Source organism: Gobius niger, assembly GCF_951799975.1.
Source record: "Gobius niger genome assembly, chromosome: 13".
In the NCBI taxonomy this organism is placed as follows: domain Eukaryota; kingdom Metazoa; phylum Chordata; class Actinopteri; order Gobiiformes; family Gobiidae; genus Gobius; species Gobius niger.
In genome coordinates this window covers 2,478,665-2,505,714 of record NC_136864.1, presented here as the reverse complement: position 1 = coordinate 2,505,714, position 27,050 = coordinate 2,478,665, and the positions used below count along the sequence as shown (strand labels likewise).

The following is a 27,050-nucleotide window of genomic DNA, read 5'->3' as shown; positions in this document are numbered from 1 at the left end:
CCTCCTGGTGGTTCCAGAGTCTATAACAAACACGCTGAGGCTAAAGCTAAAATCTGGATCAGTCTCATGAGGATGTGAGACAGGCCTCAACTCTGACAATGTTCAAATCCGGGCTGAAGACGGTTCTTTTTGCCCATGGATATAACTGAAAGTATTTTATCTGTCTCTTGCCTTTTACCGTAATTGATTCATTTTTATGTTGATGTTTTTTTTAAATCTGTTTTCTTCTGCTAAGAACCTGTGGCCCTCAGGATGTTTTTTATGATTTTGAAGATGATATTATGACACAAATGAGAGATCAAATGCCTGTGAACCCTCTATAAAATCTTCAAACAGAACCTGAATGATACTTTTTTCGATACCTATACTAAAATATTTGTCGTTGAGAAACAGAAAACGGAACAATAATGTTTGGAACAATGGCCAGAAATGTGTGAAAAATGGGGAATAATATGGGGGGAAATGTGGCTCAAAATGAGGAAAAATTGTGTGAAGAAATGGCACAAAAATAAATGGGGAAATCTAGAAAATATTGTAATAAAAAAATGGGGAAAACAACCAAGTCACTTCCTTTAATGCTGACCCTTGACCAACAACATCAAAACAGTATTTTTCCCCCCGGTAACTACATTTAGATGCCAGTAGAAGCTAAACTTTTTCCCGATACCAGACTAGTATCGTTTAATGATCGCCCTAATCGTGCACATACAACGCTGGCATTTGTAGAACATGGTGCTAAAATTGGCAGGTCCGGCCCTTGGTCTTTTTACAATGAAGAAAATCAGCCCTGCACCAAGCAAACCTGCCTCCCCCTGGTCTACAGTATCTGCTGAAAAGTGTCATGATCTTCATGAGCCCTTGTCAGCCCTGGGCCCTTAGTATCGTCCTCACCTTCCACCCCTTTCACAGTGCCCTAGATGCTACAAATAGGAGCAAAAAGTTGACTGGAGGAAAGTGATATGAAATAAAAATTAAAATAGCATCAAGACTTTGAACGAGCGGCTCAAATAATGGTCGGCTTGTCTTTGTAGATAGTTTTTGTGGCGTTGTTTTGATACTCGCTGTTAGCTCTGAGATGATCTCTCTGTCCGTGATGTTTCCTCGAGCTATTCATTGATTTGTGCCAGACATCGCTTTCCTTTATTATAAGAGAGTGGATTAAAAATAATAAGTGTCTTTCCCCCCGTGCTGTGTCCAGGCGGTCCTGCCCTGGTCCACCTGTCCGCTCTCAGCCAATGGGACGCAGCCGCTGGAGGAGTGCACGGTGGCCACGCCCACGCAGTACTTCTTCTACAGGGAGACTCTGAACATCTCCCCCAACATCGAGTACAACGGGGGGGTGCACACGGGACTAGCGCTGTGCCTGACGCTGGCCTGGTGCATGACCTTCCTGTTCATCGTCAAAGGAATCAAGTCGAGCGGCAAAGTACGTTTATCTCCCGGCGTCACATTCACCACATATTTTTTAACTTTTTGGGTACCTTTTTGACTTGTAACGTGTGTAAAGTGCAATGCTTTCTGATGGAAAACTAGCTTTAGCTGCTGCCCCTGTATGGAGGAACTACAGCAGTGTCAGCCTGTGGCGTCGTTGTCATGGAGCTCCACAGTCCCGCCCCTCGCAGTCCTGTTGCTCCGGAAGCAAAAAATCCCCGTCTACACGACCGTCGATTTTCCAAAAATTCAAATATTAAGAGTTTAACGTCACCAGAAAAGCTAATCAGCTGTGTAGCAATTTGTGACCATAAAATGTTTCATTTCAATCCAAAAAGAAGACGACATGTTGAAGAAAAGGCAAAGGTACAAGGCTGTGACATCATTCACTTCCTGACTATAGAAACTCCGTATCCCAAGAACCATTGCCACATCGCGCCCGCTGGTCAAGGCAACCAGGTTTTCAGCAAACACGGCCAGTTTCTGTTACTTTGCAGACAAAAATTCTATATTATTTCACTGTTAAACAATCTGAATCCTGCTAATGTGAATAAAAATGATCGGTGGTTCGAACATTTTTTGATCCATCTGACGTTTTTCTTACTCTCAGTGTTAGATATGGATAAAACGTCAACTATCTGCCTGCATTATGTTTTAATACATTGTTTATAATATGTCGTCTACATTACAGTAAATAAACACGTGTGGGAACGTGAAGCTCCACCAATCAAAAGCCTCGTAGTCGATCATGGGACTCCCGAGCATCCTGGGTAATGTAGTTCTAGGACAAAGGCTCGCAGTTAAACTCTGACTTTGCGGTCGCTTTAGAACCACAGAGCTGGATTCAGCCCGAGCCGACGGAGTTACGGAGTTACAGACTTTATTCCAAATCAATACGGTCTCAAAGCAAGGGGGGTTTTACTTCCGGACCGGAGAGGAGGCGGGACTGTGGAGAGGAGGCGGGACTGTGGAGAGGAGGCGGGACTGTGGAGAGGAGGCGGGACTGTGGAGAGGAGGCGGGACTGTGGAGCTCTATACAGCAGTGCAACCAGCGGCCATTGGTTGAACCCCTCCCCTTGCTCGGCTATCACTATGCATCTAAAGTCCGTTTCTCGGTAAATCCCCGGATGAGAACTTGCTCCGTCCGTTTTGCCGAGGATGCATCATACCTGGGCAGGCTGTGAGGCGTGTGCAGGGCGGGGCAGGTGACGTGTGAGAGCAGCAGTAGCATTGGCTGTCAGCGTTCCTCCTGCCGCCTCTCTCTCCTCCTCGTCCTCCTGTAGTTCGCCTTTCATTTCCAGCACGACGATGGCGCTTCAACTGCGCTTTGTAAAAAGCGCCAAGGCCGTAAATCAGAACTGATCTTTTGATAGAAATATTGAACCTTTTTTTAATATTTAGGGCCGTCTCCAAAACACTTTGGGCCAGATCTTGTGACTGGCGCAGTCCGTGCGCAACTCGAAACCCAGTGTGGTACACGCGCGATCTTGCATGTTAGGCTAAAGGCTGCGCCGCGAGGGAGAGGGCGTTATTTAGGAAAAAGAGGCCGACTGAGGCGTGGTTCATTAAAAGCAGCACTCATCTATGGCAACCTTCACATTATGTTCCTCTCTACATCGCGCTGCCTTGTCTTATCCTCAACTTCAAATTGAAAACAAAAGTGAAATTGCCTTGAAAAGTCTGTTTGAGCGTCGGTTACGCACAGGCTTACTGCTGATACTGTAGATCAACGCGCCGCACACCCCTAACACCAAAACAACAGCTTTCCATAAATAAACCACACATGCCTCAAATGCCACAACACAAGGTCTGATCTGAGTTTTAAGGAGACATTTCCATCGTGTGTCAGTCTTTACCTCCTGATGATGCTCCTTGTGTAGCCACAGCTCAGTCCAAAAGAAAGAAGCGCATTTTACAGGGTGCAGAGCAACTTTTTTTCCCAATTCAGCCGCTCCAAGAATCCTGCAGCTGTAGCGCAAATGTTCCAATACGCTACAGTTTTCTTGCAACTGCTGCATAACTCTGTAACTCCTCTGCAGCCGATATGACAGTTTCTGATCAACTAAATCCTGTACATTTCATAACTTTGTGCATTCGTCTGCTCTACAGCCTGCGCCATGAACCACAAGATCTGGCCCTTTGTGTTGTTGTCACTGATTTAGCTCAAATGTTGCATTTAATATATTTTCCTACTGGCGGCCAATTTGGCCAATGGAAATTATACACTGCTCACAAAAACTTAGGGCACACTCAAAAAACACAATGTAACTCCAAGTCAGTCAAATGTCTGGGATATCAGACTGTCCAGTTAGGAAGCCACGCTTATTGTGAATCAATTTCACTTGGTGTTGTGGAAATGAAACAGACACAGGTGGAAATGAGAGGCAATTAGCAAGATCACTCCAAAAGAGGAATGGTTTTGCAGGTGGTGACCACAGACCATTTCCCTGTCTTCATCCTTTGTACCGTATTTTTGGAACACTTTTGCATTTGTCCAGTGTTCTCACCACTAGAGGTATCATGAGGAGCATCTACAACCCACAGAAGCTGCTCAGGGAGTGATGCTCATCCAAAATGTCACGTCCATTCGTGCTGTGGCAAGAAGGTTTGCTGTGTCTCCCAGCGCAGTGTCCAGAGCATGGAGGAGATACCAGGAGACAGGCCAGTACCCCAGGAGACCTGGGGGGGGGGGCGACCGAGGTCAACAACCCAGCAGCAGGACCGCTATCTGCTCATTTGTGCACGGAGAAACAGGAGAAGCACTGCCCGAGCCCTACAAAGTGACCTCCAGAGGGCCACAAATGTGCATGTTGGTCCTCAAACGGTCAGAAACCGACTCAGTGAGGGGGGTATGAGGGCCTGATGTCCACAAGTGGGGCCGGTGCTTACTGCCCAACACCGTGCAGCCCGATTGGCATTTGCCCGAGAACACAGCGATTGGCAGATTGGCCAATGGTGCCCTGTGCTCTTCACGGATGAGAGCAGGTTCACCCTGAGCACATGTGACAGACGTGACAGAGTCTGGAGACGCCCTGGAGAACGTTCTGCTGCTGCAACATCATCCAGCATGACCGGTTTGGTGGTGGGTCAGTGATGGTCTGGGGAGGCATTTCATTGGAGGCCGCACAGCCCTCCATGTGCGAGCCAGAGGTTCCCTGACTGGCATTGGGGACCGGGATGAGATCCTCAGACCTATTGTAAGACCATATGCTGGTGCTGTGGGCCCTGGGTTCCTTCTGATGCCTGATAATGCCAGGCCACATGTGGCAAGAGTGTGTCAGCAGTTCCTGCATGATGAAGGTATTGATGTTCTGGACTGGCCTGCCCGTTCCCCAGACTTAGATCCAATAGAGCACATCTGGGACATCATGTCTCGGTCCATCCATCAACGCCACGTCGCACCACAGACTGTCCAGGAGCTGACTGATGCTTTCTAATCCGAAAAATCTAATTGATTGACATTTAGGATGTGTTTTTTGAGTGTGCCCTAAGTTTTTGTGAGCAGTGTATTTAGCGGCCATTTGCTTTTCAAATACACCCTGATAAAGACATTAATTAAGAAAGAAGAAGAAAGATTGAAGATTGAAGTTTCTCTGCTGTAGCCACTCCTCCAGTTTGAGGGTCACTGTCCCGAGCGGCACCACTGATGCCTTCACTCTCCAGCTCTTCTCTGAGCCCCCGGTGTTTCTCTTGTTCCTCGTGTTCCTTCTTCCTGACGTTGCCTTCCCTTGGTTTTGTAACGTCAACCACCAAATGTCTCTCCAGCTTTGATGGGTCTGCTCTACAACCTCGCGAATACTTTCACTTCAATTCTTTTTCAATTCAGAAAAGTTGTGGTTTAGTCTTTTTGTTGACTTTAGGAATAACTAGGAGACCCCTGAAAGACAAGAAGGACCAAGTCTTTCATTCTGACTGGTGTCTGTTGGAGCTGCCTGTGTCCATGATGATGATCAGATAATGGACTTTTCTGTTACTTCAGTGTGAGCGTAAAGTAAAAATGGACAAATGGTTCAGTAACGTAAAGCTGCTGCTGGATGTTCAGTCAAGTTGAGTCCAATGAGACCAAACACATTCATGTAACTCATCACGTCGCCGTCCTTCAGCCCGTGTTGCTTTCTTTGAGACTTCAGATTGGTGCAAACCTTAGATCAGATCAGGTCGTAGTGAACCTGCTGATCTGTTTGTCTGTTTCAGGTGGTTTACTTCACAGCGACCTTCCCTTACGTCGTGCTGACCATCTACCTGATCCGCGCCCTGACTCTGCACGGAGCCACCAACGGCATCATCTACTTGTTTACACCAAAGGTACGGTTGAAGCTGGTCTACCTGATTGTTCCTCTCTGCTCTCCTGGTTTAGATAGAGGAGCTGGATAACTTCTCCTCTCTGTGCTCTCCTGGTTTAGATGGAGGAGCTGGATAACTTCTCCTCTCTGTGCTCTCCTGGTTTAGATGGAGGAGCTGGCTAACCCTAGCGCCTGGATCAACGCGGCCACTCAGATCTTCTTCTCGTTAGCCCTGGGCTTTGGCTCCCTCATCGCCTTTTCCTCCTACAACAAACACAACTACAACTTCGAGCGGCAGGCCGTCGTGGTGACACTTATCAACAGCTTCACATCCATCTTCGCCAGCGCCGTGACCTTCGCCATCTACGGCTTCAAGGCCACCTTCAACTACGAGAACTGCCTGGACAGGTCAGATGGGAAATGATGACCTTTAAGTGGCTGCAATTGTTTTTCTGTTTTCCTTTGTATTGTGAGCCCAGATGTACATTGTATTAGAAAAAGAAGCTTTGAAGAATTGCCATAAATTGCCACGCACCTGTTCCCGGTGCGTGTTGGTCTCCGCCAGGGCTGCTCTTTGTGTACATTGTATTAGAAAAATACTTCAATTCTTCAAAGCTTCAAAAAGAAGCTTTGAAGAATTGCCATAAATTGCCACGCACCTGTTCCCGGTGCGTGTTGGTCTCCGCCAGGGCTGCTCTTTGTCACCGGTTCTGTTCATTACTTTTATGGACAGAATTTCTAGGCGCAGCCAGGGGCCGGAGGGCGTCCGGTTTGGGAGCTTCAGGATCTCATCTCTGCTGTTTGCGGATGATGTTGTTCTGTTGGACCTTCAGCTGCCCTGGGGCGGTTTGCAGCCGAGTGTGTCGCGGCCGGGATGAGGATCAGCTCCCACAAGACCTCGTGGGAGACCCAGGACACGGTGGTGGGACTATGTCTCCGAGCTGGCCTGGTGTCGCCTCGGGGTCAGAACAGCTGGAGGAGGTGTGTGTGGATCGGGAAGTTTGGGCATCTCTGCTGAGACTGCTGCCCCCGCGACCCGGCCCCGGATAAAGCGGAAGAAAATGGATGGATGGATAAATACTGTCTAATGATGAACATTTAAGCTGTTTTTATATATATATATATTTCAAAACCAACTTATTATTTTGTATATTGTACTTGCACCGTGATGCTCCAAACCACGGGTCCTGCACCGTGAACTGAACCGGGAGAACTGAACCCCTAATATTTATTCATTAAAATTCCACTGTCTCTCGACTACAGCGACTACAGCATGTGCAGGGGGGGCTTCAAGTAAAGTGGGAACCACTGGTCACTCAGTGCGGGTCTACAGCTATAGTGAGTGACGGGTTGTAGGGACTTGGGTGGACATTTTGTTGCAATAACTCATAATCTCAGAACCTCACATGTGGACATTAGAGGAGGCCCGGCCGTAGTACATAAATAACGGACAATGAATTTTACCAACGGGCCTTGAGTGTGAGGACTTTCTTATGCATGTATCTTTAAAATTATAAAGTCTGTTCTTTTAGCTGTAAGTGAGAGTAACTGTATGGTTTACAAAGCTATAAAACTAGGTATGCGACCAACTTGCTGCCTTGTGTTGACCATTTGTTGACCTAAGGAACAAAGGAGCTAAGGAGACACCTTTTGGGGAAATTTCAGTCGTAAACTTGTTGTAAAGCAGGATGCCCATTTGTTATCTGTTTGGTAAAGAAATGGTTTGATGTAGACCTTAGATCAACCCCTTTAGTATAAAAGCGGGGTCTTCTGTTTTACTTGCAGACTCTCCTGTGACTCTCTGCGACTGTCATGCTGTCAACTTGTGCTAATAAAGACTCTGAGAACTACGTTGCTTTTAGCATTTTTCTTAGCATTTTTGTTAGCCACAACATCCACAATTTGGTGCATTGGCCGGGAAGCACACCAAATTGAAATCTTTTTTGAGAAGATCCACGACGATTTGTTCCTGGCCTGACGAGTCGATATCCTGGGGAGTCTCCATAGAGCTTTTCGACCTTCATTCAGAAAGAGTGCACTCTCCTAAATAGGTAAAAGCAGAAACCTTTTTAATAGAATATCTGCATATTGGATTAATCTAAATTATTTTTTGAATGATTGGCCGCGCTCTATGTTTGTGTTTTGTGTTTGTGTTTGTTTTTGTTTGTTTATTTATGGAAACAGTATATTTTAAAGGAAATAAGTTATATGCGCAGTGAAATAAGTGATGTGTTGAAATAAGGATCCAGAGGGCATATGAAATGCTGCTCATGTTAAGTTATGGTAGGCCTACAGGTGTTTTGATTGTGTTAAGATGTTTTTTACGCTTTTTCATTAAAAATAAAGTAGATGTTTTTTACGCTTTTTCATTAAAAATAAAGTAGACTTTCTCGTTTTTTACGCTTTTTCGTCAAAATAAAGTAGATGTTTTTTACGCTTTTTCATTAAAAATAAAGTAGACATTTTTAAAAAATGTTGTTAGGGTCTTTCTCTCACACGAACTGGACATTACAGACAACCACACTATTTCCTTTAAATTTTGTGGGCATTCATTTTTTTTGTCGCGCTTTTTTTGGTAAAACAAGGTAGACATTTCACGTTTTTTACGCTTTTTTAGTAAAAAAAGTAGACAAACACTTTTTTACGCTTTTTAGGAAAAAAAAGTAGCCATTTCACGTTTTTTACGCTTTTTTCGTAAAAATAAAGTAGACACTTAGAAAATCCGACGTTATGACGGTACTTTAATTTATATTTAGTGAACTAAACTATTATATTTTATATTATGTGGGGAAATAGGTTTGCCTGCAATAATAACCAGATAGTATAAACTTGTTTTATATGTTTTTGGGATAAAATTAAGAAAATGATAAAACTACTTAAGAATACAAATTGAAAAATAATAAAAAATAAAGTAAAAAAGGATAAAGTAAATTACACTAAGCTTATGTTATGTTTTTTTTTTGAAAAGAGAAGATAGTAAACCCTTATAACAAGTATGGTGACCGGTATGAAAAACCTTTTGTGTGCTTATAACTCTTAGTGTTGTTTTTAGTTATGTTATATTGTGCATGTGCGCTATAATGTCTAAAGCTAAAACATAACTAAAGCATTGCTAAAAACAGCAGTTTTTTTTTTTTTTTTTTTTTTTTTTTATCTTAGTGCTGTAATGCAAAAACGATGATGATATACCTTAGGAAGGTGGTGATAAGAGTTGGACTGGAGATTTGTTTGCAGAGACTGTGGTGTAATGATATTGGGATAGTTGAAAAAATGCTGTGATGCTTTGTGTTTTGTCACACTGTTAACTTCTTACACATTGAGCTCTCTCTTGAGTTTGTGGTAAAACTTAGATCTTAGGTAATAGGAATAGTACAGTAAGGTAGTTTTGTGGATAATTGTATTTTATAGTTGAAAAATAACTGCTATTCTATCTGTAATGTTCAAAATATATTTTGAATATTTATGAATGGATTATATTGGTGCAGATTTGTTACGAATCATTTATATTATTGGTGATGGTATTGTTTGTATAAAGTAGGAATGCTTAGTGTACCCCTTGTTAAACTGTAAAAAAAAAAAAAAAAAAAAAAAAAAAGGGGAGTGTGAGGGGATGCCCCAGGACTGTTGTAACATGATCCCGAACCTCCCAAACTTTTTATGGCCCCAATCCTCTCCCTAGATTGTTCTTTACTTTCTTCCACTGTGAGAATGATAAGGTGATAGATAAGATATGATGAGTGACCTTTTCGAAGAACTGTGTTTATTGGGTGGTTATATGACTCATGATTTTTTGTCTCCGCTTGAATGGTATTGTTGGGATTAATCTCGGATAAAATAAAGTATAGATATAGGAAGTAAAATCTAAATGTTATGCTTTGTTCTTGGATCTAATGAAACCTTAGCCCTACTTGAGATTTATCTAATGTTGACTTGTTGTAGAGCTGACTATGGTTTTTGGACATCTGATTGCATCAAAATGTTTCATTTGGATTTCTTTGATATTGCTTGTCTAACTGACAAATAAAACAATGTTTATTATTTGGCTTAGGGAAATGGTGATGTATATTATTCTAATCATACATAAAAACAGCTTTGGTTTTTCATTTTGGTTATGATATTTTAGCAGACGATTCAGATAAAGTTGCGATTTTTGCTGTGGAATGTTTAATAGTTTGGATTTGGAAGTAGTTTGGTTGGTGTGTGTAATGTAGCTATGAAGGAATTTGATTAACAATTTCTGCCGTAAATCCTTGATGAAGCTCTGGATGGGACATTACTATAGTAATTATTGAATGGTTGGCTTTTGGCATCAGTTTTACAAGAATGGCTGCCATGTTTGTCATGCCAATAATGTTATGTCCTGCTGAGAGTTTTTTTTTTTTGGGTAGTTCTGTTTAGATGTGCTGGTTGTCTTGATGGGTGTGTATGCGTTGAGATCATGTGCAATTGGCCCCTGTTAGTCATTGATATGTTTGCATGTATGTTGACGTGTAGGAAATGTAGGAAATGTAGGAATGTAGGAAATGTAGGAATGTAGGAATGTAGGAAACAGAAGGAAAACTGGTGTGTTTACTGTTTTTGCAAAAATCGTGATTAAATTCATAATTTGTGATAATTATATAGACATTCAATCATTATTTAGGATAAATAGATTTTAATTTTATACGCTTCTGATAATGCTAAAATATTCACAATCATCACATTGTGCTAAGGCGCAAGCTTTAGAGAATTGACAAATAGATTACATAGTATGTGACCATGCATGTTTTACAGTTTAAATGGATGCAAGTTTAAGGATTTGGTCAATTAGTGGATAATCTGTAGTAGTAATTTTGACATGTTGGGTGTATGGAATGTTACAAGGCAATGTAGTTTGTATGATTTAGCATTTGAGAAGGTGTAGGCCACACCATGCTCAGCGGCTCAACTTTTTAAAGCCACTATTTTTGTTTTGCCCAGGTGTGACCGGTAGTCTCATTTTCGCTTTTCTTTTGTTTTGGGTTTAGTTGTGGGATTTTTTGGCCATTAGTTTGGACGTGGAATCTGATTCTACGGCTGCATAGCAGTTGGCCGGTGAACACGTCTTTTTGTTGTTTTTGGCTGGCGCATCTGGGCTATTTATTTGTTACTTTGCTTGGTCTCCTTAGTTTAATGGATTTTTATTTTTAAAATTTTTAAAGAGACCTCTAAAATGAAAAATTAAACCTCTGCCTCATGTATTGGCATATGATTAGTGGACTTATATAGATACTGCCTTGTAGCTTTCATGCATCTGATAAATGTTTTGTGTATTAATTTCTGCTTTATTTTTTGCATCCAGTAACTGTCTGACACGTACTGCACAAAAGAATCGGGATTGAAAGAAAACCAACGGCATTTGTGACGAGTACTGCAAAATAAGCCACAACAATGTCCCAATTTATTACACTGAGTCAAGTAGAGGAGTTTTGGTGTAATAAGGTCCGTGAAGAGGAAGCTGAACCCAGCAAAGCCAAGGCCAATGTGTCCATCATTCAAGATTTGCTTAAAAAATATGTCTCAATGCGTATAATTGATGGTGGAAAAGATGCACTTGCACCTACAGAGGAACAGTGGAAGAAGATTATGGATTATCATAAAGCAAAGATTCTACATTATAAAACACATTCTAATTTGACTCTTTTTGGAAGAAAAACGAACTGTCCTAAAATTCAAGAACATGAAAATAAAAACTTATTGGCCAAGAAAATGCAACGATGGACAAAAGAAATGAAGGAGAAACAAGACCTGAGAGATCTGTCCTCCATTCTAGTGCTTCAACCAGCTGAAAAAACAGTGACATTTAAAGAAAAAGAACAGTTTCCTGGAGAAACCTCAAAGTCCACGAAAGGCATTTATCCTGTGTTGGGTGACCGTAAAGGACATGATTATAACACACGTTCCCAGGCAAAGCTACATCAAGAAACTAATTACAGTGATTCTGATGAGAGGGAAGAGGAAAGTGAGGAAGATAGATCAGTGCTTTCATCTAAGGAGATGCCTGATAAAGGATGGAATAAACAGCAATTAGACGAGTTGCGTAATCACCTGAAATTAACTGTTAGAGAAGCTAAAGAATCACAAAACCTTGATGACATTCCTTTGGTGACCAGCATGTTGCATTATCCATCATTTTCAGATGATTTGATCTCCTTAGACAATGAACCTCTTAAAAAGCAACGCTTACTTAACAAGCCTCCTCCATATCAGAGAGCTCCTGCTTCAGCTCCTGCGTCCTATGAGCCCTTTTCTACCACAGTTGCAGCAGCTGAGGCAACACCAATGACGCCTCAAATGACTCATAAGGTGATGGGAGGATCACTGGCATTAACACCAATGTGCCCATCCTCCAACATAACTGATACATTGCAGGAGAAATTAGAACTTCTTCAAGATCAAGTATCGGCTCTGACTTCTATTGTGGAAACTGAGAGGAACTTAAAAAAACTGGACGTTCTTATAAAAGAAAAGGAATCAAGAGTCCAAAATTCTACAGCAAATAGAATGAAAACAAGGGATAAAGATGCAGAAAACAGGGGAACTAATAAATACCCAAAAGATCCAGTCATTAGGAAAATACAGTTTGAAGAACCCTTTGATGTCAGAGGTTCTTTTACTGGAATTGTTGATGCTGAAGAGTTTAATGAAGCATTTATTAACGGAGTCATCGACCCTCATTATGATGAAAGGCAAGAGCAACAAAAACTAAGCACTGCAGGTGTCTTCCCACTGAGGACGACAGAAGATCGACGAATGGTGTATCAGCCATTCACCCTAAAGGACTGGAGTGCTCTGATGCTCTCACTACCCAAGCTGACTAAGGGAGGTATACCCTGGTTGAGAGCCCTTCTGAAACAAACGGCCGGAGACAAGCTGTGCTGGGGAGATATACAAGCTGCCTTAACTAAAGCAGCAGATGAGACGGTGGCGTTTAATATCAAAACTGCCATAGAACAAAAGTTGAATATACAGCTGCGTAAGCAAGTTGCTATCCACATATTCCGTGCAACATTTGAAGAGGAATTGAAGACAAGATACCCGTGCATCTTGACTGATGAACTAATGTCCCTGCAGATGAAAGCTGATGAAGACTATTATAGCTATAAACAACGTGCTAAAATTCTGTATCATGATGCCACCGGTGAACCAATGCAAACAGGTACTGGGATGACAGTCATGTTCTATTCAGCTCTAGTTAAGGGCATGCCAAAAGCTGTACAAGATGCCCTCAGTGAAGTGATGGGACTGTATACTAAAACTGAAGAAGATTTTGATGCATACTGTAATCATCATGTTACCAAATGGCTCAAGAATAAGAATGAGACAGATGATAAGAAACAAGAGATTGAACTAGCCACCATGAAACTGCAACTGCAAAAGCTCCAAACAGAGTTCAAAGACAAAAAGAAGGAAAAAGTCACTAAAGTGATGACTGTACAGCAAGATTGTGAAGAAGATATGCCAATAACCAACAATCAATTGGTGTCTGCAATTAAGATGATAATGCAACCACAGCAATCACAACCGCAATCTCCACCTAGAGGATTGGTTCCAAATCAACAATTTCAACCTGCACCAGTACCAGCTGCCCCAGTGGTGATATATAATACTGCCCCCACTACTAATATCGGTCGAGGAAGGGGCCGAGGAAGAGGGGGTCAAGTAAGACAATTTGGAAGAGGAAGAGGAAATAACATGTCTGGTGATCCCAACCATTGTTTCAATTGTGGAGGATTTGGACACTGGAGTAAACAATGTCCAACTGCTTTTCAAGGACAACAAAGATTTAACTCGCAGCAAGGACTTAATTCGCAGCAAGGATTTAATTCGCAGCAAGGATTCAGCCCACGGCAACCATTTGTTCAACAACAACCAATGATGCAGGCTCCTGGTGGGCAATCTATGATGCAACAACAGACGAGTGTACCTTCTATTCCAGCATACAACTCTAGAGTCATGAAAATTGGAAACAACAATCAAGATGAAAGAGATACCTATGGATGTTTCAATGAGTGTGAAGAATACTGATGGGGCCCACAGCCAGACCTTTCGCTGAAGTCCTGGAAAAGCGAACCAATGGTGGTCTTATCAATAAATGGACAGAAGATTCAATTTTTGGTGGATTCGGGAGCCACAGTGTCTTGTATCCGTGAAGAATTTCCACTGACATCTAAAACTATGTCCATTTCAGGCTGTGTTGGAAAACCTGAAGTTAAGAACTTTACTGAACCATTGACAGTAAAACTGAACAATCAGACTGTGAAACATGAATTTCTATCTCTACCAAGTTGTGATGTCTCTATATGTGGACGAGATCTAATGTGTAAACTTTCTTTGTCATTGATATTTTGTCCTGATGGCCACAAGATACTCGGCAAATATGAAACTATTGAAATGTTGCGAAGTGTGGAGATGAAGAACACCACAAGAATTGTATATCTTTCACCAGATGCAGTGCAAGATCTTAAAGCCAAAACAACAATATACTGGGCCCAAGTTCTCACAGATCCAGAAAAGGGAAACACAGCATCAGCATTGTGGCAATGCTACAAAATATGGGCTAAGTCGCTATTTCCACTCAGAGAACCTCTTGATCCTCTACACACGACCCTTCATTGTACTATTCTTGATGATGATACATATGATGAGTTATGGAAAGAAGTAGATGGCCAAACATTTAGAATCACATATTCCTACTTGTATTTAGGCCCTCAGGGAATGGCAATCGCAGCTACTCTACCAGAAGAACTTCGACCTTATTATGTTGGATATGAAGAAAGTATCCCTCATGTATCATTGGCCATATCAAAGCATCACACACAAAAACAACTTGGCCCAATGGTGAAGCTTGCCTCCACTCTGCAATATGACGCCACAGAAAAAGAAGGAATTTTCTATAACGCAGAACATCAAATGTTTAGAATTGTTTTACCGCAACATTCAGAGGACATCACAAGAACATCAAAACAGACCAGACATCGAAATTCTGAAAACCATCCAGACACGGAGAGATACCTCGCACAAGTACCAGCAAACATCTGGATGACACACCCAAATGATGTGGGCCAAACAAAACACACAATCAAGGTTGAATTAACCACAAGCAAACCAATAAATTATCCTCAATACCCACTGAAAGAAGATCAAGTGGCAGGCATTCAAGAAACAATTAATGGATTGTTGGAGTCTGGAGTAATACATGAAACGGTGTCAGAATACAACACACCACTTTTCCCTGTGAAAAAGTCTGATCTACTGAATTGGAGGATGGTTCAAGACTTTCGGCCTCTCAATGAAATCACAGCTGGGGAATCGTATCCAGTTCCAGACCCCTACATTGCACTAAATAACTTGTCACCTGAACACAAGTTCTATACAGTGATAGATCTTGCCAATGCCTTTTTCACTATCAACATTGAACCAACATCTCGCCAATATTTTGCGTTTACGCATCAAAATAAACAGTATGAGTACAGAAGAATGCCCATGGGGTGGAAACATTCGCCTGGATACTTTAACCACTTTCTGCGACAAGATCTTGCTGATTTGTGCCTGCCTGAAACATGTACATTAATTTCATACGTCGATGATCTTCTGATTGCAGGTCCTACATCTCAGGATGTGCTCAAAGCCACTGTGCAACTTCTTACACATCTGTCAGCCAAAGGCTACAAAGTAAAGAAGCAAAAAATGCAGGTTGCAAGAAGAACTGTTCATTTTCTCGGACGAGAAATATCAAATGGTGCCCAAGGTGTGACAGATAGCAACAAGGATGCTATCCTACAGACGCCAAAACCATGCACAGTGCGCCAAATGCTCAGTTTCCTTGGACTTTGTAATTACTCAAGAGAGTATGTCCCAGCATTCACTCAGCTCACGGCTCCACTCAGAGAAATAATCAAACCACATGGAATGCACAAACCCTCGGCTGTGTTGTTGTGGACTCCAGAAGCTGAAGAAGCTTTCACCAGAACTAAGCAGGCTATTTGTTCAGCATGTGCTCTGTGTGCACCTGATTACACCACCCCTTTTCATCTAGATGTGGTGGAAAAACAATCATTTGTTCAAGCTGTCTTATATCAGAAACATCAAGGCAGCAGAAGAGTTCTGAAACATTATTCTTGTAAACTTGATAGTCATGATCAAGCTCAACCGGGGTGTGCAAGATATTTGGCAGCATTAACAAGGACAATAGAGAAAACCTCTCACATAGTGCAAAATCATCCATTGGTGGTACATACACATCATGGCATACTGGCCTATTTGAACTCTCATTTGTTCATCACCACAGCTAAAAGATCAAGTAACATCTCCAACACCTTGAGACAGCCCCATATTACCTTTGAAGGAGGCACCATTAACATGGCTTCGAATATGGAAGTTGAAGGACTCCCACATGTTTGTGAAGAACGAGTCAAGACTGAACTATATGTGAGAGCAGATTTGCAGACTACGCCACTGACAAATCCAGATATGATTCTATTCTGTGATGGTTGCTCTTACAGAGCAAAAGAGGGGCACACCATTTCTTCATATGCTGTGGTTCAACAAACATCATGTACGCAGTATGAAGTGTTGGAAGCTCAGCAACTGATCCATGGATCAGCCCAGCTAGCTGAATTAACAGCTGTCCTATGTGCCTTACGACTTTCTGAGGGCCGCTCAGTCAATATCTACACAGATTCAGCATATGCTTACAAGACTGTCACACTATCTATTGCTGGCTGGATTAGAAATGGCTTTAAACTTGTGGATGGATCTCCAATTAAGCATGAATCAACAATCAGAAAACTCATTGAGGCTGTCCAACTGCCATTCAGATTAGCCATCATGAAGTGTAAAGCACACACAAAAGGTCAAGATTCTGTGTCTCAAGGGAATTACGCGGCAGATAAAGCTGCTAAAATGGCTGCTAATTACAAGGAGAAAGCCATGCCTCTCAGAACTGTTGAAGACCCTGAGGATGAATCTTCACATATCATCGATTCTACCTATGTGAAAGAAATCCAAGAAGCAGCTAATGCATATGAACAAAGTGTTTGGAAACAAAGGGGAGCTGTGAAAGATGCTGAAGGAATTTGGAGAAATCATGAAGGAAAAATTGTTGCTCCCGTTCCTTTACTTCAAATGCTTTTTGAGGAATACCACACTCCAACACATCGAAGCTATGAGGCCCTTCTGAAGCATATTGATCTATGGTGGCATCCGTATATGAAGTCGATTATACAGTATTGGATAGACGATTGTCACATCTGCCAAACTATGCACCCAAAAAAGGCCTGTAAACCTCCTCCTGGAACATTCGTTCTTCCAAACAAACCTTTTGAAAAGATTGTTATGGACTTCACTGATATGGGCCCTGATAAGCGGGTGCGAGGCTTTCGCTATTTGCTGGTTATAGTCTGTGAATATACAAAATGGGTTGAAGCGTTTTTTTGTAAAACAGAGACAGCTAAAGAAGTGGTTAAACATTTAGTTACTGAAGTTTTTCCGAGATTTGGTATCCCTCTCATGATCAGATCGGATAATGGTACTCACTTCACAGCCAAGATAGTCCGTGATGTGTTAAAAGCCCTTAACATCAAACAGCGTTTTGGAACAATTTATCATGCACCAAGCCAAGGTCTTTGTGAGCGCATGAATGCTACTATCAAAAGAAAGCTTGCAAAGGTGTGGCATACTACCAAACTTGACTGGGTCACGGCACTTCCTTTGGTCTTGATGGATATTAGAAATAGTGTAAATAGGACGACGTCATATTCTCCTCATTTACTACTAACTGGCAGAGAAATGCACAAGCCCATTGGTTTATTCAATGATGATTCTCCATTTACTGAATGGGACAACCAACACCATGCTTATGTGAAAATGCTCCAGAAAATAGTTTCCCAGTTACATAAATGTAGACAAAGAACACATGATCCACAAACCACTCCTGATCCTGATGTGGATGTTTCACCCGGTTCCTGGGTGTATGTTAAATTACACAGACGTGACTCCTGGACTACACCCTATCAAACTGGACCTTATCAAATCATTCAATCAACCGGGAGATCTGTGCAGGTCCAGCGGGGAACGTCGAAGGTGTGGTACCACCTGTCTCACTGCTTCAAGTGCCCGGTCGACCCGACTCAGCGCAGTCTAACCGAAATCCAGGCAGACATCGCGGCAGCAGCCCAGGATTCATTCTCTGACCCATCGGCTGATGGAGGAGATTTGCCAGCATTACCCACCTCTGGGGCTCCAGAGGGGGAGGAAAGAGAACAAACGGGGGAAGTATAGACCCTTTACCAGTACCCCCATTTCTGTTACATTATTTGTATTTACATTGTTTGCTATTCTTTTTGTTCTAGTTTGGTGGTATATTCTGCACCCTGAAAATGTTGAACATGACCTCGGACAGCCTGCTAATGGAACGACATACCATTGCAACGTGATCAATGCAACTGGCTGTGAAGAAACCAAGCAGTGGATCGCAGCCAATCACACAGGTATGATACAACGAGCACTGAAAAGAGCAAAAAGAGAAGTACAAACTAAACTCACTAAATTCTGTTATGAGGGACGAACTTGTAACATAGTATTTGACGCATGTGACATAATAGACTGTACCCAGGCTGTGTCAGCAATTGATCATACTGATTATGTACAATATAGTTGTAAGGACACTTGTTTATATTGGGATGGAAAACGTTATCTTATGGACTGTACTGGAGTTTTAGCAAATACCATGAATGTTCCCTTCTGCGGAGCTGACCACATGTATGAGTGGGATTTATTTTCTGGTGAACCAAAGAAAGAGGAAAGATTTAGATTAACAAAAAACCATGACTTCCCTAAAGTAAGAGAAAGAAATCAACCATTAGCAGCTACAACTAATTGTATACAGTTGAGTCAGGGTAAATCTACTTCACAACAATGCAATCCGCTGTTATTATCTATTAAGAATCCCAAATCTACTGATTCTGGAATTTATTCTATAGGATCTGTGTCAGACCCTGATGTTGGTAACTCAGCAACTGCTGAAGGATATATTCAAATAACTGTTTTAAAATCGGCTGCACACGTTTCAAAACAGGCCATGAGCTCCTTAAATGAAGTAATAGAGATTGAGACTGGGCATAATATGAATGAAAACTCATGGTTAAAGTGGGTACAGTACACAGCCCACACTATGATTAAAGAGGACTGTGTTGCTTGTTCAGCAGCTAGACCACGACTAACTACTGTACCTGCCCCATATGCTAATGACATGGACCAATTTTGCATGCTTAAAATATTTACTCAAAAGACTTTTAGCAAAACTGATGTTTGTTATCATCTCCATTCTACTTTACCTGTGGCGACATCTAAGGATGTACCTTTATATTGGACTTTGGGACTTAGTGGCTATACATGTTACCTTAAAGATACGCTCCTTCATGAAGATACCCAAATGACTTCGACTCTTGAGAATTTTCCTGATAATTTTTGTAATCAGACAATAACTTCTGATAACTTTAATGATTTTCCCCTTTTATTGAGACAGTCTGTTGCTCGTGCAGATGTTTGGTGGCTCTGTTCAGACTTTCAGCTCTATGCTTTTCTGCCACAATCATGGACAGGTTTCTGTACACCCATTATGCTTACTGTTCCTTTTACTATAGTTCCAGTTGCGTCAGTAGTTGCCCTAAAGGAACTACAAATACCTTCACATCCCTATTCCAAAAGTTTTCATGTCCATAAGAGATCATTGTACTACCCATCGAAAACTAAACCCCTTGGTTCATTTAGTAAAGATGTTTATCTTAGTGCGGTTAATACACCTAAGGGGGTCCCTGATGAATTTAAAGCTCAAAATGAAGTTCTGGCTGGATTTGGCTCCATATTATTTTCCTGGGTAACATCTAATAAAAATGTTGCTTGGTTGAACTATATTTATTTTAATCAACAACGCTTTATTAATTTCACAATTGATGCTTTAGAAGGCGTTGCAGAGCAATTAGGCCCAACATCACTGATGGCTTGGCAAAATCGTCTTGCTCTGGATATGTTATTAGCCAAAGAAGGAGGTGTATGCAGTATGTTTGGCTTAGAATGCTGTACATATATCCCAAACAACACCTCTCCTGATGGCAGTGTTTCTCAAGCCCTTTATAAACTCAAAGCCCTATCTGCAGAACTTGCTGAAAATTCTGGTGTTTCTGACAACTCCTGGTCTGCATGGCTCCATAGACTACTTGGTCCTTGGACAGCAATCATAGTCTCGGTTATTACCACTATACTTTTCATTGTTGGTGCTCTCATTGCCATTGGATGCTGCATTGTTCCTTGTGTCCGTGCTCTAGTGGAACGTCTAATTATTACAGCCCTTGCGCGTCAGCCTCCATCTTCACGAGTATTATTGATTCAGACAACTCAGCCCTTACCTCTCGACTGTACAGACTACTCTTGACTTAGACCAAACTAAGGATACTGACACAGATTAAAGATAAAAGCTTATTTTTTAAAAGTTGTGCTTTCAGTAAGTGCTCTTTGTCTCATCCTAGCTGTCCGAGTGTCTTTTTGATTATGTGTTTGAAAATTGTATAAAAATACCAAAAATATGTTTTCTTTTGTTTTTTCTAACTTGTTTAAAACTTTTGTTAAATGGCTTATATTGATGTATTTTGTGAACACATGTGTGTAATGTGTTCAAACGGGGGAATTGAGGACTTTCTTATGCATGTATCTTTAAAATTATAAAGTCTGTTCTTTTAGCTGTAAGTGAGAGTAACTGTATGGTTTACAAAGCTATAAAACTAGGTATGCGACCAACTTGCTGCCTTGTGTTGACCATTTGTTGACCTAAGGAACAAAGGAGCTAAGGAGACACCTTTTGGGGAAATTTCAGTCGTAAACTTGTTGTAAAGCAGGATGCCCATTTGTTATCTGTTTGGTAAAGAAATGGTTTGATGTAGACCTTAGATCAACCCCTTTAGTATAAAAGCGGGGTCTTCTGTTTTACTTGCAGACTCTCCTGTGACTCTCTGCGACTGTCATGCTGTCAACTTGTGCTAATAAAGACTCTGAGAACTACGTTGCTTTTAGCATTTTTCTTAGCATTTTTGTTAGCCACAACATCCACAAGTGCACCATGCTGCGCAGGTGCTGTAATCAGGGCAAGCCTATACAGGTGTGAGTCTACATGGCTGGTGGCATTGTCTGGGGCTGAATTGGGTGCTGCTGGTCCACTCGTGCTGCTGGTCCACTCGTGCTGCCAGCATGAATGGTTGGAAGGAGTGTAGAGAACCCCATCAAGGTGCTGCTGGTCCACTCGAGGCCATATGCTGGAGCTTCACTATAAATGTCACCGAGTGTAGAGAGTCCCACAGCAACACAAATGCTTATTGCCAAGGCATGGATGACATTTTCAGTACTGTTTTCTGTAACGGAAGCTCATAAGTAAAGGTTTGTGTTTTCTTTGGTGTTGCAGCAACCACTGCTGCAACACCAAATTGTATCTTTCCCATTGGTCCTTTGTTTTTAGGGTGCGTCTTCTGCTCAGCAACACCTTCAGTCTGGCTGAAGACCTCGTCTCCCAGGAGAACGTGCTTGAGTGGGTGGAGAAGCTGAACTCCTCGTTTCCTTTGGAGTTTGCAGAGATCGCTGACAAAGTGGAGACCTGTGATCTTAACAAAGAGCTCGATACGGTGAGCTGTGGTGAACTCATAAGCAGGCGTGAGGAGACCGGGGGGGCTAATCTGGTGAAAGTGTCTGACCCGGTGCTGTTGTGTCCAGGCAGTGGAGGGCACAGGTCTGGCCTACATCGTTTACAGCGAGGCCATCAACAACATGCCCCTGTCACAGCTCTGGTCTGTGCTCTACTTCTTCATGCTGCTGATGGTGGGCATGGGCAGCATGATCGGCAACGTGACGGCCATCACCACCCCCCTGAGGGACTTAGAGGTCTTCTCTAACGTGAGAGAAGAGCTGCTCAACGGTACAGACGCGACTGCCCATGGGACACAACGGGGTCTTTCTGTCAAAATGCACAAACACTAAGGCAGGGAAAATGCTAAGTTTGTGAGTGGTTGGCGGAGAATCCGTTGGCACAGATGTGTCCAGCAGCACTTCTCAGTTCAATCCTCACATGGGGCCTTTCTGTGGAGTTTGCATGCTTTCCCTGTGTCAGTAGGTTTCCTCCGGGTGCTCAGGTCTTTTATGACCTGAATAGCTTGAAGAAGCTTATGTGACAGAAGCAAAATGTCTTCAACTTTACCAAACCCAGTCCAGTCGATGATTTAACACATCCATCCATCCATCCATTTTCTTCCGCTTTATCCGGGGGCCGGGTCGCGGGGGCAGCAGTCTCAGCAGAGATGCCCAAACTTCCCGGTCCACACACACCTCCTCCAGCTGTTCTGACCCCGAGGCGACACCAGGCCAGCTCGGAGACATGGTCCCACCAGCGTGTCCTGGGTCTCCCACGAGGCCTTGACCCACTGGGACATGCCTGGAACACCTCCCGCGGGAGGCGACCAGGAGGCATCCGGAACAGATGCCCGAGCCACCTCAGCTGCTCCTTTCGACGTGGAGGAGCAGCGACTCTACTCCGAGCTCCTCCCGGGTAACTGAGCTCCTCACCCGATCTCGGAGGGTGCGCCCAGCCACCCTGCGAAGGAAACTCATTTCGGCCGCTTGTATTCGCGATCTTGTCCTTTCGGTCATGACCCAAATCTCATGACCATAGGTGAGGGTGGGAACGTAGATCGATCGGTAAATCGAGAGCTTTGCCCCGACTCAGCTCCTTCTTCACCACGACAGACCGATACAGCGACCGCATCACTGCCGACGCCGCACCGATCCGTCTGTCGATCTCACGCTCCATCCGTCCCTCACTGAGAACAAGACCCCGAGATACTTGAACTCCTCCACTTGAGGTAAGGACTCCCCACCGACCTGTAGAGGGGAAACCATCTGATCCTCATCCCGGCCGCTACACACTCGGCTGCAAACCGCCCCAGAGCAGCTGAAGGTCCTGGTTCGTTGAAGCCAACAGAACAACATCATCCGCAAACAGCTGAGATGAGATCCTGAGGCTCCCAAACCGGACACCCTCCGGCCCCTGGCTGCGCCTAGAAATTCTGTCCATAAAAGTAATGAACAGAACCGGTGACAAAGGGCGCCCCTGCCAATCCAGGGGCGCTGTCCCCAACCGCCACGCAATGTTGCAGAGACGTGTCAGCCAAGACAGTCCTACAACATCCAGAGGAGATCAGGAGATCCTCGAAGTACTCCTTCCACCGCCCGACAACATCCCCAGTCGAGGTGGGAGGTGGGAGTTGAAGACCCCACTGACAGAGGGATCTGCCTGGCGTTCCCAACAGACCCTCACAACACGCTTGGGCCTGCCAGGTCTGACCGGCTTCCTCCCCTGCCAGCGGATCCAGCTCACCACCAGGTGGTGATCAGTTGACAGCTCAGCCCCTCTCTTCACCCGAGTGTCCGAGACATGCGGCCGGAGATCAGACGACACAACTACAAAGTCGATCATCGACCTCCTGCCTAGGGTGTCCTGGTGCCACGTGCACTTGTGGACACCCTTGTTCTCGAACATGGTGTTCGTTATGGACAAACTGTGACTAGCACAGAAGTCCAATAACTGAACACCACTCGGGTTCAGATTGCACCAATGTTGGGCCCATAAGCTAAGACAACAAAGGCGTAGGGACGCGACCCTCTCGTCCACCGGGGTGAACTCCAACACGTGGCGGCTGAGCTGGGGGGATATGAGCAAACCCACCCCAGCCCGCCGCCTCTCCCCGCGGGCAACTCCAGAAAAATGGAGAGTCCAGCCTCTCTCCAGGAGTTGGGATCCGGAACCCAAGCTGTGCGTGGAGGTGAGCCCGACTATATCTAGCCGGTATCTCTCAACCTCCCGCACCAGCTCAGGCTCCGCCCCCCCAGTGAAGTGACGTTCCATGTCCTGAACGCCAGAAGCTGCGAATACGGACCAGGTCGTCGAGGCACCTGCCTCTGACCCGTCACCTCGGACCTGTTTGCCATGGGAGACCCGACCAGGGGCGTAAAGCCCCAGACAACATAGCTCCTCGGATCATTCGGGCACTCAAACAACCCACCACGTTAAGGTAGCAGCTCACGGAATTGTGATTTAACCCTTTTTCTACTATCCAGGTACTCCAGTTTCTCCGACCCCTAAAAACAGGATGGACATAGCAGGCCATGGACTTGCTGGCAGGACTGCTCCTGATTGGTGAACCCTAACCCTGCCGTGTGTGTTCCAGGGCTTGTGTGCGTCTTCTGCCTCCTGCTCGGGCTGGGCTTCACCACTCCGTCAGGAAACTACTGGTTCACCATATTCAACGACTACGGCTGCAACTTCTCCGTGTTCTTCGTGGTGTTTTTTGAGCTCATCGCTGTCAGTTACATCTACGGCCTCAAGAGGTGCGTCCTGTTCAACAGCATCAGTCCATTCTGTTTCTCACAGAACACTTAACACAAGGACGTGTTTATGACATTACATGACAATAATACACTTCTGAAAACCAATAGAAAAGATACAGGAGGATTTGTGCAACACATCAACAGTTTTCTTTTCACACTTCAGAGAAAAGACTCTTTGAATTGTTTGAACAATGTGCTGTCAAACAAGTCATGTCAAATAAATCCACATTGATTTATTCAATGGACAACATTATCAGTCTGCTCTCCTGCTCCTCGTTCTCAAATTCTATCATAAAGTTTGTCTCGGCCCCCCCTGACTGAGCTTCAGACGCTCCATGAGGAAAGTGGCCTCAGCATTAGAGTGGACTAACTGTCCACTTTGTTCTCTCAGACCGCAGGTGTTTGGTCCAGGCAGCATTACTACATAAACTGTGTCCTCATACAGCAGTTACTGCAGAGTTACTGCAGAGGTCCTGTATGAGAACATGAAGGCGTAGGATGAGAAGGGCTTTGATTTGAAGTTTTCTGAGGTGTTGGTTTATGAGCTGCTTTTCCAAATGACAGGTTTTGTAAAGACGTTGAGGACATGCTGGGCCATCCGCCGAACTGGTACTGGAGGATCATGTTGGGAGGAGTCAGCCCCCTCCTCCTGTTGGCTGTGCTCATATTCTACATCGTCAACTACATCCAGGGCGGCACCCCCACCTACCAGGCCTGGAGCAAGGAGCTGGTGAGGCTGGCACACAGCGGGGCATCTCCAGCGGCTCTGTACATGTTTGTAACGGTGCTGTGCTTTTCCTCAGGGTCGGTCGGTGATCACAGAGTATCCACTCTTTGGACAAGCCATGATCGGACTGTTGATAGTGTCGTCTATCATGTGTGTACCAGTGACTGCTCTGTACGTTTACTGTACGAGGAGACGGCCTGGAGGCACAGGGAGAACATAGACCCACCACCAACCCCACCAGAGGGGCCCTTTGGGGCAGGAGGACTCGCTCAGAGACATTAAACCTAAATCAAACCTACCATCCAACCCAACAGATCCCCACCCAGCCCAATATAATGTACTATACCCTACATATAATACCCTCTCAAACACAGCTCTGCAGACCCACTGAAATCATGATTGAGAAAGGAAAACTCGAGACTTTAAAGTGGAGTGGATTAGGATATTTACTGGGAGAAAAGTGCAGAGTATAAACACAGTTTCACACTGAAATAATGATAGACATGGATTTATATCATAGTATGTAAAATGAGGTACGTACGTAAAGATTCGATTGGCTTAAAGTCCAACATTCCTAAGAACGGTATGGAAATCTCAGAGGGGCTGATCGAGACCAGCTTGTGTCCATAGAAGGAAAGGCCCTTTCCCCAAGAGAAAGCATGCGAGACCACACCGTTAACAGTTTCAGGATAAACATACATGTTGAGGCCCTAAGCACTCTTTGACGCCAAAGTCAATGCACTTGGAATGCTTGCATGTACAATACCTTACATGTACATTCATATGATTGTCGGGGCCATAGGATGGAAGAACAGTCTTTGACGTCAAAGCCACTGCAATTGGAATGCTTTCATCTATAATATAATTTAAACATAGTAATGTTAAAATTATGATTTCACCCACCAACAAAACTATACCCACACATAAACTAAAACATGCAGGAGCGCTGCTTGGATATCTATTGGATATATTCTGAAATCCTGCTCATAGGATGTACTGCATCAGCTGACTGAGATCCAGCCCCTATGGGTCATGTGACCACTTAACCTCTTAGCTCCCGCCTGAACCGAGAGGATCTTTTTCCTCACGTCATCAGATTTTTTTCCCATCATTTGTTTGTTGGGTATTCAACTCATTTTTGTGACTTTTTTGTCATTTTATTGTCACATTTTTGTCATTTTTTGGACAATTTCTTGGACATTTTTTGGACAATTTCTTGGACATTTTTTTAGTAATTTTTTTGTCAAATTTTGATCACATTTTTGTAAAAATTTTTGTCATTTTTTTGTCCAATTTTTGTCATTTTTTCATCAGTTTTTGTCAATTTCTTGTGACGTTTTTGCCACTTTTTCATACATTTTTCATCACTTTTGTGTCACATTTCCATCATTGTTTTGTTGCTATTTTCACACCTTTTTTCCAGAAGCTTTTGGACTGGGGTAAAGCCAAACTGGAGAAAATGTGCCCGGTTCAGGCGGGAGTTAAGGGGTTAAACATTAAACTAAATTAAATTAAACAGTCATTGGCTACTCTAACCACCTCCTAACTGTGGGCCACATAAAAACAACAGTCTTACCTTTAGAAGAGCCATTTACTCAGACTGGGGCTGGTGTTTCTCATCAGCAAGGAGCACGGCTTTGTTTTTTTTTACATTTACATATCTGTGTATTTTAAATCTTCTATTGACAACATTGTGGAGGCCAATCACGCGCCTGTGGTACAAGATGAACACTTTGGAGATGAATGTTCTTCCTAAAGTGTTGTATTTGTTTCAAACCCTGTAAGGTTTCTCTCATATCTGAATAAACACTTTACCAACTACCTTTGAACTACACAGCTCAGATCCAGGATGTTTCATTTTGTGAAAGATTATGCCCCCTTGTGGAAAAACATGGGAGAACACTTGTTGAACCTGACCTTCCCAGTTACCTGCACTCGACTGAATCCACTATTGTTAAGAACATGATTGCGATTTGGCACCAAGTAAAGAAATATTGCGGGGTTTCAACTATTCGTGACCTGTATGACTTCAAATCCGGGAAGTTACTATTGTTTGAGGAAATTGTTTAACCCCTTAACTCCCACCTGAACCGAGCACATTTTCTCCAGTTTGGCTTTACTCCAATCCAAAAGCTTCTGGGGAAAAAGCTGTGAAAATAGCAACA

At 43.4% G+C, this 27,050-nt stretch overlaps 1 protein-coding gene across 1 annotated transcript in view; it reads left to right on the top strand.

The window, feature by feature from the left end:
* The window catches only part of LOC306972745 (sodium- and chloride-dependent transporter XTRP3-like), a gene marked incomplete at both ends in the record, with an annotated part of 28,836 nt that extends 3,731 nt beyond the window's left edge, over positions 1–25,105 (top strand). Inside the window, 8 exons of the mRNA XM_079569451.1 lie at positions 1,199–1,426; positions 5,626–5,736; positions 5,881–6,122; positions 21,241–21,403; positions 21,492–21,693; positions 23,999–24,158; positions 24,723–24,888; positions 24,962–25,105. Of these exons, the coding sequence (XP_079425577.1) occupies positions 1,199–1,426; positions 5,626–5,736; positions 5,881–6,122; positions 21,241–21,403; positions 21,492–21,693; positions 23,999–24,158; positions 24,723–24,888; positions 24,962–25,105 (1,416 nt within the window). The remainder of the gene's footprint in view (positions 1–1,198; positions 1,427–5,625; positions 5,737–5,880; positions 6,123–21,240; positions 21,404–21,491; positions 21,694–23,998; positions 24,159–24,722; positions 24,889–24,961) is intronic.
* Between the last annotated feature and the right edge of the window lie 1,945 nt (positions 25,106–27,050).